The following is a 13614-nucleotide window of genomic DNA, read 5'->3' as shown; positions in this document are numbered from 1 at the left end:
ATGACTTATTAAACTCATAGTTCGGTAATTTTCAAACCTGTCAGCAACTGCTTTCTTTGGAATTGCAATTATTACATTCTTATTGAAGTGTGAGGCTATTTCGCCTGTCATACTTCTTGTACACCAGATGGAAGCGTATTGTCATGGGTAGCTCTCCCACTTAGATCTTTCAGAGAGAGCCCTGTCAAATTCTTCTTGCAGTATCATATCTTCCCACTAACCTCCACCAACGTCCTCTTTCATTTCTATAATATTGCCTTCAAGTTTATCTCCCTTGTATAGATCCTCTATATACTCCTTCCGTCTTTCAGCTTGCCCTTCTTTAGTTAGGACTGGTTCTTGATATTCATAAAGCTGTTTCTCTTTTCCCCTAAGGGCAACTTAACTTTCCTGCAGGCGTTCGCAATACTTTTCTTAAATCACTGCAGCTGAATATTTAGATATCGTCAACGATCGGCAGCTGAATATTTAGATATCTTCAACGATCGACAGCCAATTAATTCCTTTATCCTTTTACAACGATCTTACTGCTCTGTACGTCATTACCTCGATGTTGTCAAGACTAAACTCTAGCCGGCCTTTCTGCATTGTCTTTTAAATTTGAATGTTCTCTTCTTAGAATGTAAAATTGCAGCTTTGCCAGAAATATGGAATTTGTATATATAATGCAACAATGTTATAATAAATCTTCTGACGCGTTGCAGGTTGGAACGGCCTGTTCGTGATTGTTCCGCCGCTTCAGTGAGCAGCGGACATGGCTTGCGCTGCCATCTGCCGAATGGTGGCGGTACTGATCCTTATTGGTGCTGTTCTGGCCACCGCTGCGAATAACGCTACTCGTGTGAAGAGACAAGGTAAAGTATCTTACTTGGTTCACTATTTTCGCTTAATAGAGGTGAAATTGTTGCAAATTCTACCAGATCGTAGTTTCATTAGCGCGATTAATCTTCTGTAAATTACAACAATTTTAACCAATGTACAGAAAATAAAGGTAGGATATTAATTATCACAAATAAACCACTTCAGAAACAATTAAATACTGGGGACAATGGAAGACAGCGAGGCTTAACGCTAGTGAGCGTGCATTGCCCCAAAGAAATCACAAACAATGAACATTTCAAAGAAAGTTCTGCTATAGCTATATAGTTGAATGACCCTATTTATAATCTCAGGCACATTCATTGCTGTCTTTTCACTTATGAAACACATTTCTTTGTTCGTAATTTCATTTACTGATCAATTTCCACTTATCGCTTGTAACGATATTGTCCCCAACGAGTTGATATGACTGTCCCATATCCCAAATATTTTGAGAATGTTTATTCGAGAATTAATGTGAAATTGAATAACTCATCATTACGTGACCCACTACAGAGCGATATGCTCTCTATAATGGACAAAGCAAACTATAACTGCTTTCTTTATCTGAACCACATCACTTGAGTTTAAATGATCACCTGTATTAACTGAAAAGTCGAATAGTTCTTACCGTTTCAGAAATACTGTCATATGGCACGTCCCAGGATGTAAACGACAACTGCTGATACCGAATAGCTGACCAATTAACATAGTCCGCGCAGAATAAACGTTCCACCGGTGAGAAAGAATGGTACGCCCTGACTGGCTGAATCCAGCCGATCTAATGGCGGGTGCTACGGGGCGCGCAGTTTTCGTAGAGACACTGCATGATGCACAAATTTCGGAATAAACGTTATCAGAATGTCTCATACACAAGAAACAGAGAAAGAACGCGCGTAAAGATAGTGCTACTTTAGGAAAAACGGAGAGCGTGTGTAGCTGTTCAGTGCTTGAGAGAATATGGCGCTTACAAATCCAAGCCATGTTTTAACACATAAAAACACAAAACTGAGAATGGAGAATGATAAATCCTTATTAAATGCATGTTATGAAGGAGTCACTATGATTATAACTGGTTTAGAAAATCTGGGATTAGGTAGCACTTGAAATTTGTAGCAACAATGAGAACGCCCACACTAATATTCCGTTAATAGATGTACACTTCGTCATGAAATTATTTTTGTGCAGCTTGCTTAAGGAGAGCTACCTAACTTCATGAATGTTCGGAGTCACGTAACTGTACAGTACAAGAAGAAACAAAGTCATCCCTTCAAATGAGTGACAATGGGTACGCAACATGCTCAGTACTTATAACTGTAGCCATGACTATCGTCTCGTAGTGAGGACGTGAGCCTTGGGTTTGCAATAATATGCCGGATTTGATTATTCTTTCTCGATGTAAGTGGCTACAATAGCCGTTAACAAACTTTAGCCTTTTGTGAATGTATAGGGTGTGTCAAAAATACTCTTACGAACTTAATAAATGCTCGAAATGCCCTCGTCTTGATTCTAAACATGCATACACTCTTCGAATCATGAGCTACTACACCATTTCAAATACTCTCTGAGGGTTTCGAATGACTTCGCAGATTTCCATGACACATCGATGAAGAAGAATTTCTGTACCCGGGTGAATGTCGTATGGACTATTTGTTTAAGGTGCTCCCAGAGCTAATGGTCCAAAGGATTGAGATCTGTCATAGTAGATACCAGCCAGTGCATCTCGAACGCTGAGACTGAAACGTGCTGAGATCCATCGTGCACAAACCCCACATATCTCATTATTGTAGGGGCACACCTTCTAGTAAGTTTTGGCGGATGTTCTGAATAAAGTGCCTGCAGACAGCAACTGCAAGACGTGCTAGAAGAACGTATGGCCCTGCCAAAGTGTCACCTACAACTCCAGGCCACACATTAGTCTTAAACTGACAAAGCCTGTATTGTAGCATAAGAGTTGCGTTCGGCCCACAAGTGTTGATTGCGGAAATTTGTTATTTCATCTCTTCCAAACGTTGAATCGTCTGTAAACAAAACTGAAGAACCAAACAACGAATTGGCAGTTTGTGCAGCAAACCGTCAGCAAAAGATCTATCGTGGTGGGTAGCTGGCAGGAGTAAAGCCCTGCACACGTTCAAGATGATAGGATGCATTTCTAGTGAAATCTCCTCTACCGTGAACTTGCCTTACGCTGGTACCGGACTCTTCTTCGCGAGTCCGTAGAACGTGCTCTTCAAATGGTGCAAATGGCTCTAAGCACTATGGGACATCTGAGGTCATTAGTTCCTAGAACTACTTAAACCTAACTAACCTAAGGACATCACACACATACATGCCCGAGGCAGGATTCGAACCTGCGACCGTAGCAGCAACGCGGGTCCGGACAGAAGCGCCTAGAACCGCTCGGCCACAGCGGCCGGCGAACGTGCTCTTCTTGGTCAGTGGTACGAACAACATGTGTACTTACTCTATCGACAGTCTGTGATGCTAGGGATCTTGTCTCGGCAATGCGACAATACATACCACCATTGGTTGGATGACTCTGTTGTCTTCGATGTGGTAATGCCGTCTTAGTCCGCAGCTCGTGGTCGTGCGGTAGCGTTCTCGCTTCCCGCGCCCGGGTTCCCGGGTTCATTTCCCGGCGGGGTTAGGGATTTTCTCTGCCTCGTGATGACTGGGTGTTGTGTGATGTCCTTAGGTTAGTTAGGTTTAAGTAATTCTCAGTTCTAGGGGACTGATGACCATAGATGTTAAGTCCCGTAGTGCTCAGAGCCATTTTTGAAAGCCGCCTGATGCAGCCATACAGCCTCATGTTCTTGACTATTCGCGCGGCCGTAAATAAAAACCATGTCTGCCTGCTCACGAAATGAATATTCTGCCATGTTTGAACGGAGCACTTTCACTTAACGCACTACCTGTAGTACATTTACACAATGGACACGTTGAACACAACGCCATCTAGAATACAATGAGTGAAACCCGTACATAGAAAAGTGAAGTTGAGTTACCTAGATATTCGTAGTACATCAACTTCCGTTAGTAACGCGAAAACGAAGGATTTTCGGACATACGTTTATATGAACTTTTTTTCTTGTTTTAGTGTAAGGAACCTGTTCCCAAAGTTTGTAAAAGTATTTTTGAAAAGCCCTGTGTAGTTAGAATTCAACTTTCACTGAACATAGACCATTGTTTAATACTTCTAGAATTCTGTGTCACTCAGAAAAATACTTGGTAATAAAACCACCATTGAATGTATCAAAACATAACACAATAAGAGACTAACTAACTGGAACATGCACTTTGTATGGTTACATGCAATACAACGTTTTCGCCGATGGAGGGCAAGGGGAGAGGTCATGTGGCAAGCAAATCTATTAGCTAATTTTTTGTGGTGGAGGGCAAGCAAATCTATTCACTGGGTTTATCTAATGTGCGTTTGACATATATTTTTTTAGCAAAACCGTTAAGCAGTATATCAGTAGTGTTAGAAGGTGTCAGGCAGCCAGAACTACCTTATTCTATAAACAGAAACAATTCATTAATATTAAAAGTCGTAAATACGGGTCCAATTTTATAGGTTTCTTGGAAACAATTTCGTTCTTACAAGCTGGAAAGATATTAGTTCGTTCTGGATATTAGATTACCTTTCTCTGAGAGCACTTAGGAGCAGTAGTTCAGATGACCGCAATAATAATCGGCCACTGCTAAACCTCTTATTATTTGAAGGATTTCCTGCATACACTTTCTCGGCTCAGACATATCACCTAAAACTGAAACAATTAACGCTTAGAAACTCCTTTTTCTAGTGAGAGCCTTAGTAGTTTCCAGCGTCGGTGCATTGGCATCCGGCAGACTGTCCGATACCAATAAAAGCTCTTTTGTTTGGAGGTTCTTAGGGACGATGCAACTTACACAAATTATTGTACTGCTCCAGGCATCCACGTCCGTCGTTGAAACTGCCAAAATTCCATAAAATGGAGATTTTTTTAACAATAGCTGCACAGGGTCTTGTGTGACCCGTAATTACCAGTATTTTGTTTTATATAGGTGGCAGCTATCAAGTATCGCGGCGCTTCAGCAACGTCTTCAGTTCCGGTGCACCGTCCTTTCTCTGTCGGGAAGTCTCACGCGGTTTTCACTGATCTTTTCATGACCTGTCAGTGCGTTTCTTGTTTGATCAAGGAGCCCAAGTGAAGTAATATTACTAACAAAGTGGTTCTGGTTTCATTTACTTATGACTAGGTAGGACAGAGAAGTTGGATTTAAAGACGTTTAACTCTGTCTGACTTGTAGTAGCTTCAAGGAGGCAACAGTTTGATTAAGTTAAAAGCAAAAATATCTGTCAACTAAACTACTTACGGCATATTTACAGACGTACAGCATAATTTTTATCGCTGGATCTGACTGTAGATCAGACTGTGAAGGGGAGGGGAGGGGTGGGCGGATCGTTTGCTTCAATTGGAGGTGGACAACTTTTTTGTCATTCCAATATTTCTTCTTCCCCCAACACTGCACAGAAACTAACTCCGTCACCATAACTCATTCAGTCCAGATAAACAGACGTCTTTAAATCGAGTAGGAACTGAACAATAGAAACACGTTTCAAAAACGGTCGAGCTTTTGCGCGGGAGTGAATGTAGACTGTGCAAGAGGGAACCCGGCAGCTAAAAACGCTTTTCCGGAATCGGTATTTAAGTGTTCACATGGCTACCCAAAAGCGGTATTGGGAAATCGGTTAACAAAAATCGGATTTGGGATTCCCATATAAACATAGCGACGGACAACCAACTTGGTCAGTTAGCGATTGAATACTGGTTGCTCTTTAGTATGTGCGATAATACATTTCAGCATAGAACTCCGTTATATACTTCAAAAATTTTTGCCACCGGGAAAATATGTAATTTTTGGATGGTGAAATAAGGAACTCGTGTGGTTTACGCCATATTACAAACCTTTCATTAACCCCCTCTCCAGCCATTGGGCTGTTGATGTATAGCTATCATATATGAGTGATTGTGATGAGTGTGTGTATTGTGCAATATTGTGATTGTGTTAAAGAAGATAGAAAGTGAAACCTGGCACCGGCATCCCGCTTACTCCTCTCGGGCAGCAACAAGTAGGCATTTGGCTTTAACGTCCCGTACGAAGGACGGATTACCATCAACAATGTCACGTTTCCAGAATGAGATTTTCACTCTGCAGCGGAGTGTGCGCTGATATGAAACTTCCTGGCAGATTAAAACTGTGTGCCCGACCGAGACTCGAACTCGGGACCTTTGCCTTTCGCGGGCAAGTGCTCTACCAACTGAGCTACCGATGCACGACTCACGACCGGTACTCACAGCTTTACTTCTGCCAGTACCTCGTCTCCTACCTTTCAAACTTTACAGAAGCTCTCCTGCGAACCTTGCAGGAGACGAGGTACTGGCAGAAGTAAAGCTGTGAGTACCGGTCGTGAGTCGTGCTTCGGTAGCTCAGTTGGTAGAGCACTTGCCCGCGAAAGGCAAAGGTCCCGAGTTCGAGTCTCGGTCGGGCACACAGTTTTAATCTGCCAGGAAGTTTCAATGTCACGTTTCCTCACTTCACGAGACAGTGGAGAGAGATTTGGAATTTATTCCTGAATTGTGGCCAAAGTAACACAATATAACCGTGTGCCGTGTATTCGAGCTCTGTACTAAACTGAATGTGTTGGCTAAATTTCTTAAATTTGCGCTTACCTCTACGGAACAGTAAAATAAAAAGTCGCAATGAGTGGCAGCGTAAGCTTTCTTACAAACAGTGTATCATCCCTGCTGAGTTAACTCATAATGAAACATTGTATGTAGTAAATAGCAACAATCCTTATCTATGAGTAGCTAGCTATATCCAATTGAACATCACATAGACGTCCTTTTAAAGTATACAAGGTATGAAACAGAATTTACCCAAAAATTAGTGAATTTAGACTCTTTGTATTTAGTTACAGCTCACTCTTACACCTCAGACTAGTCGAAAAACCGCACAGCCTCTAGAAAACGTGAACAATATTTTGAAGAAACAAATGCGAAGCGATGATTCTGCGTTAAGTAAGTTTAGCCACTCGGAGATAAAGTGAACCATGAACATTCTGGAGAGTAACTTAAAAAAAATCAAGCCTATGTTAATCACTGTTACGAATTTTGCTGTATGGTATAATTCCCAGTCGCTGTACGGCAGTCCAGGTTTAGGTTCCCCGCAGTTCCCTAGATCGCTTACAGCAAATACCGAGATAAATCCTTTAAAAAAGACACAATTGATTACTTTTCCCACGAAGAGCTTGTTCTTCTTTTCGCACCTCTCGTACCATTCGCGATAATACGAAATAAAACTGAAACCATTTCTCCAGCCTTAATAAATCTGTTTTATACATAGCGCGCTGTTAGTAAATGCATACTGTTGTTATTAGAAACCAATAATGAAATATTGTTGAGGTTTCATCTTCCTCAGTCCATCGTTAGTACGCAGCTATTAAAACGCTTGTTTCGGAGTTACTCCTTTAAGAGAGGTGAAATTTAACTACACGAATGGAGATGCCTTTTTAAGGTCTATCACATTTCTATGACAAAGAAATATGATCAAATATTCGTCAAATTTACTTGACACAAATCTTCGACGTAGCGCTATAAAAGGATATTACACTGTCGTCGTATTTTTTGTCAAATTTGAACATGGCGGAGAACAACTTGTTAGTATGCGCTACCACTGCTAGTACCACAATTGCATCGTGTGTGTGTATTTGGAAGAAAAGCGGTGGAAAAAAAAGGAAAAAAATACTTGGATGAAGCCATAGGTATTATGTCGAGGTAATAAAAGTGTTCAGCAAAATTTGATACGAGAGCTGCAAGTGGAGGACATCAAGTCATATAGAAATACTGGCCGGCCGATGGTGGCCGAGCGGTTCTGGCGCTACAGTCTGGAACCGCGCGACCGCTACGGTTGCAGGTTCGAATCCTGCCTCGGGCATGGATGTGTGTGTTGTCCTTAGGTTAGTTAGGTTTAAGTAGTTCTAAGTTCTAGGGGACTTATGACCTCAGCAGTTGACTCCCATAGTGCTCAGAGCCATTTAGAAATACTGTATGTCCAGAAGACAGACAAACTGTGACACTGGGATTTCTTGATACAGGAGAGAGGTACTCTAGTTCACAACACAGCACTCGAATATCACATTGCACACGATCCAAAATAATTCCTGAAACGTGTGACGCTATTTATAAAGCACTGAAAGCGAAATATATGAAGGTAAATAAATACTTAGTACACTATATGGGCAATAAGAACTATTTTTATTTTTGAATGATTTAGTTAATGGAATTAGTGTTTCAACTAGTACAAAATTAATAAAAAGTACGAAATAGGTGATGTGCTTTTTAACTAGTGGCCTCCAGAGTTCAAAAATAGACAAAGCAGAATGGAAATTTAAGAAAGAATTTTTTTGTTTTAGAGTGTGACGACATCTTCTATTCCCGCTTGCTTAAAAGCTGTCTGGATGTTTCTAGAGATAGAGGTGGATGGCTGTGGACATGAAGTCGCCTGCAGCATATTCTATTTGCCCATCAACACACAATTAATAGCATACAGTGTGCCCCTTGCTCAGCCCCCATCGTAGTCAAGGCAAGTTTATATAAAAAAAAATTGTTGAAGGAGTACACCAACTTTGAAGCCATGTTTACAAACACACTACAGAGACGTCAAATAGCTGTAACGACGCCAGCGCTCCAAGCGGTTACATTTTACATTGCAGTGAACAGAAGACGAACGACTTTTATGATCACATCTACGGCGAGACTCTAGATTTGATCATATTTGTTTGACGACAGGCGAGATTTTACTAAGTTCTCTATTACACCACCAAATTTTTTGACGTAAATATTTGACATATCAACCTTGACAAATATGATACCGGCCTAACGAAGGAAAACTCCGTAACGCGGAGACGCGCGACTCGTTTTAATGCCAGCAGTATTAGGTGTGTGTGGATGCTGAAGTTCTTCATTCTTAAACATCAGTGTATATTATTAAATTGTAGTGTGACTTACGGGAATGGAGGTCGTCCTTTTGTTCAGAATTATCTCCTTAGTGATATAGTTCTCGATCACAAAATTGTGGCATTTGTCACCTTAGCGATATAGTTCTCGATCACAAAATTAAACTACCAACGCTCATTCTTAACTGTTAGAATAGAACCAAAGATATTATATACGCACTTTTCTTTACAGACGTTTTGCATTGCGTTTTGCTATCATAGAGGAGGAAGATATATAGAGTGATCATTCAGATTTTCTGAGTAAAATTTCTGTCGACTATATACATTGGCTTCGAAGTCACGTGGCTGTAAGGCGGCGTAAGCGTTGCCTGTTCAGGGCTCTGCGCGTTTTGAATATAATTAAGTTGCTAGTAAAGACAAACGTTGTCCGAAAGTACGGTATATTTTGAACATGTGTTTTACAGACACATTAACATTTTGCAATCGATAGGAGGAATGAAACAGACTTAAAAGTTTTTAAGTCATAAATGCAGTGTAATTTTGCTTGCTTCTGACACGTGTCACAGCTTGTGTTTCACTATTTCTTTTGTTGCAGAAAAAGAGGGCATAGTCACTGCTGTTTGTAGGTTTTGCTCTGCATTTGGTCGTATTACCGAGTCCCTGTTTTTATCAGTTCTGCTGGCGTAGCAATGTGAAATTGTCCACCAAAGTGAAAATATCCAGAAAAAGCATGGAGTTTGGATCTACAGCATGCAGCAAATCAGCAATTCATCACACAGTGAAATACCTTTGGGGATGAAATTTTTCCGTTTTTATCATAAAGTAAATAACTCTGGAGTGAGCATTCACATGCGCAGAACAGATTTTGTGTTGTCATCATACATTGCCGGCCTGGTCACGTGTTCTCGGGACGTCGTGTGTGTGTCCGTATAGCGCCCTGTATATTTCGAATGCCACTACATGCCTAGTACAGACGGATTCTTTTCGTACATGTCGTGGATTATTTATATATCTTGCGCAGACATTTTAACAGTATCCATTTGATACCGGGAATAAACCAGCTACGTAACTTTTAAGGGCAAGTGATATTGCATTCTTCTTCTTTGCGATAGGTGTCACAGTCCAGATGCACTTGTTTTTTGGCAGTTTTCGGTATGATACGGCACTTTAAATTATTACAGAGCCTGACATACATTTTTGCAGTGATAGTCTTGCAAAACGACTGGACAGTACGCTAGTAATTTTGCAAGTGTCCGAAAAACACCGAATTTGCCACACATTAGCGATTATATCCCTGCTAATTCGTCCTTTTTTTTTTTTGCTATTTCTGCGTATTTATTTTTTCGTTTTTGCGACCTAAAGCACAATTTTTCTTACTGGTGACACTTTTAAGTGTTTATTTAACGCATTTTACGTACTTGCTCCCAGTTTATTAAATAAATAGTAGACTGAGAAGAAGGGGGAAAAAAGGCGATCGGAGAATAAATGTACTGTAAAGCAAATACAGTTGGTCATGTAACAGTCAACCTATATCACCATTAAGGGAAGTGGAAAGTGACACAAATGAAAGAGTGTGGGGCCATGTTTACTAATATTTTACGCTTCTTAATCAAATGGTGAAGAAAATAAATTGAAGGCAAAATACACCACAGAAGATGAATGTGTACTTTGATTAGCTACACAATTGTGTTTTATTTGATTTGTGCAGAAAATGTATTTAAGCTGAATGCAGAAATTGGTAGTACTCCTGCTTATTTTCTGGAGCCACATATTTACTCGTTGTTCAAAAAAAGGCACTGAGCACTATGGGACTTAACTGCTGAGGTCATCAGCCCCCTAGAACTTAGAACTACTTAAACCTAACTAACCTAAGGACATCACACACATCCATGCCCGAGGCAGGATTCGAACCTGCGACCGTAGCGGTCGCGTGGTTCCAGACTGTAGCGCCTAGAACCGCTCGGCCACTCTGGCCGGCTACTCGTTGTTCATCCTTTGGGAAACTAAAATATAAATCACACATAATCATTCTCAATGAACTAGACACACTTAACATGTTCTCCTACTGTAACTTTATAGAAAAGAAAAAGGTTTCGACACACATATTATACGAAGACACAGACTCCCACTCCCGTCTTTCAAATCTATATACATAATCGACAAGTCACTGATAAATGCATGGAGGATAGTATTTGCTGAAAGAACTAACCATTCTCTTTCCTGTTCCACTAGAAAATTTGCGACAGGAAGCGATTGTTTGTAAGCTTTTGTACGAGCCGTAATATCTATTATACAGTCATAAAATCGTAGAAAAATAGGTCTACAGAATCAAGCCTTAATTATAATGCGTCTCGAAATTTTTAAACATAGTACCCATGAAAAGTTACTATCCCTCCTTTCACATATTTTTCTTTGCATCCGTAGCAACAACAGTAATTCACCATCGCTATTACACTATCAACAAACGATGAAAACGCAACAAAAACTCTTGATATTATAAACTTCAAACTCTGCGGAAAGCACACACGCACAGCAAAGTCCCGAAAACACGTCACAATCCTGGTTTAATGTTGACAACATGCGCAGAAGGCAATGCTCACCCCAGAGATATTTACTCTATGGTTTTTACTTTCTGATGCCACATGTTTAATCTTCCTTACTAGTCCTACATTTTCGTATTGTGATCACTTTACAGTAAACACAATGGTTGAGAAATTTGTATAATCTGGAGGTTATGATTCAGACTGTCGTATGTAAACCTTATCTCCAGGTGAAAATTTCTCTAAGTGTGTAAACATTCAACAGATTGACTAGCGGCATACTACCGTATTAATCTAGCTGTTGACTCATAAAATTATGACCATACAGTCACATAAGGCAGCCTTGCGATATAAACTCTTCATTGCACTGTGTTGAAGTATTTTCAACAAATAATTCGGTTCGTTCTGGTATGATAACTGAAATTAGCCCTATGTGGTACTTTTCCTCCATCCACATATTTCGATTTGGATCCATGTTAGCAATTATTCATCATTGCTTTTACTAACATGTAAGTGTTTAATACAGGGGAAATGAGTGTGATACTAAAGTCTCAGTCTTATCTCAAAATGCAAAAGAACAGCCTTACACACAAGCCACATGAGAGTTTGGGCTTGATGTTGGAGACCTATGCATTACTCTATGCTCACTCCGTGGATATACATGTCCTATATTTGTTAATAGATATATTACTATCTACCTCAAAATTCTGAAAGCTGTTCATAATTAAACGTGTCATTAATGAATACAGAAGTAGATAATAAGATTTTAGCAATTTTTAACATCCTTCAATGAAAAAGACAGATACCACACCAAGTCCATTTATCGTGGTGTATTTAAGAACTCTTAGTGTGCTTCCAGTACTGATATAAATACCGTTGAGTCGAATTCGTATTCGTATTTAAACAGCTATCTTACAAGGTGAGGCCGCCAGTTGTGAAATTCAGATTCGATTCATAATGCGCATAATAAAAGCTCATGGCCAGAGGTGTAATGTGGCAAAGCACCAAGATGCACTTCTCAGCCGTTATCGAGAAAATCGACAGTTAAAAGAAACCGTCGCGGTGAAATACTCTCTACGATTGATAATTTTCTACACCATCATGGCGCAGCGGTAAGCGCTCGGGTTCGTAATCCGAAGGTCGCCGGATCGAATCTCGCGCCGTGCAATTTTTTATTAGTTTTTTGTAATTCAAATATATATATACTTATGCATGTTGGTGAAGGCGGATCGCTCTACAATTGTACCGTCTCCATTTTTCCGTTTGTTTAACAGGGTGAACCAAAACTCTCCCGTCCGCACTGATTTTCGACGATGTTATAGGTTGCGCTAGGGACCGCATCTACCTTCTTTCGAAGTTAGCAGGCAACTACGCTGTTATGCGGCTGCTCGTTTCGGCCCATTCATCTGTCCTTCAAGTGTAACGAGCGAGTAACGGAGTTTATATTTCATACCTGCCACAGCAAATTTGTGTTCGTGGGGTCTCTGTTCTAATTCGAAAGTTTGACTTACGCTATACGTATTCGTTTCGGAATATGGTTTCTACGTTTTCCGTTAACTATACGTGGTTAACATTATGAAGACAATTAATAACATTTGTGAAATACAACTTTGTTTGCGGAAAACATAATGATGTTCGAAGTCGCCAGTTCTTCCACGACAAACGACTTTCAACAACTTATTATATCCATAATTCTTGCAACTGATTGCCGGGAATTATATATATATTTGAATTACAAAAAACAAATACTAAAAAAAGGGTTGCATGGCGCGAGATTCGATCTGGCGACCTTCGGATTACGAACCCGAGCGCTTTATGCTGCGCCACGATGCTGTAGAAAGTTATCAATCGTAGAGAGTATTTCACCGCAACGGTTTCTTTTAACTGTCGATTTTCTCGACAACGGCTGAGAAGTGCATCTTGGTGCTTTGCCACATTACACCTCTGGCCATGAACTTTTATTATGCGCAGTATGAATCGAATCTGAATTTCACAATTGGCGGCCTCCCCTTGTTAGTTTCGCTTGTATTTGTAACTATATTTACAGCAGCAACACTCAGTTTTTGCTCTGTCTTTCGGAGCAAACATTAAAGGACAGTCCTTAAGCTATATGATGAGGTACAGTCACTATTAGTGTAATGAAGTATTTCTGTTAATAATGGAAATGAGCGTTTGGCGTCATTGGCCGGGAGGCCCCTTGCGGGGCAGGTTCGGCCG

General features: G+C 40.4%; 1 protein-coding gene across 1 annotated transcript in view; it reads left to right on the top strand.

Moving 5' to 3' along the window:
• Window positions 1-754: 754 nt before the first annotated feature.
• The window catches only part of LOC126254566 (proclotting enzyme), a 176727-nt gene continuing 163867 nt past the window's right edge, over window positions 755-13614 (top strand). Inside the window, exon 1 of the mRNA XM_049955326.1 lies at window positions 755-854. Within this exon, the coding sequence (XP_049811283.1) occupies window positions 755-854 (100 nt within the window). The remainder of the gene's footprint in view (window positions 855-13614) is intronic.

Source organism: Schistocerca nitens, chromosome 1 (genome assembly GCF_023898315.1).
Source record: "Schistocerca nitens isolate TAMUIC-IGC-003100 chromosome 1, iqSchNite1.1, whole genome shotgun sequence".
NCBI classification, from domain to species: Eukaryota; Metazoa; Arthropoda; class Insecta; order Orthoptera; family Acrididae; genus Schistocerca; species Schistocerca nitens.
Note: the sequence above shows the minus strand (reverse complement) of the source record. Positions and strands in the feature narration are given on the sequence as shown.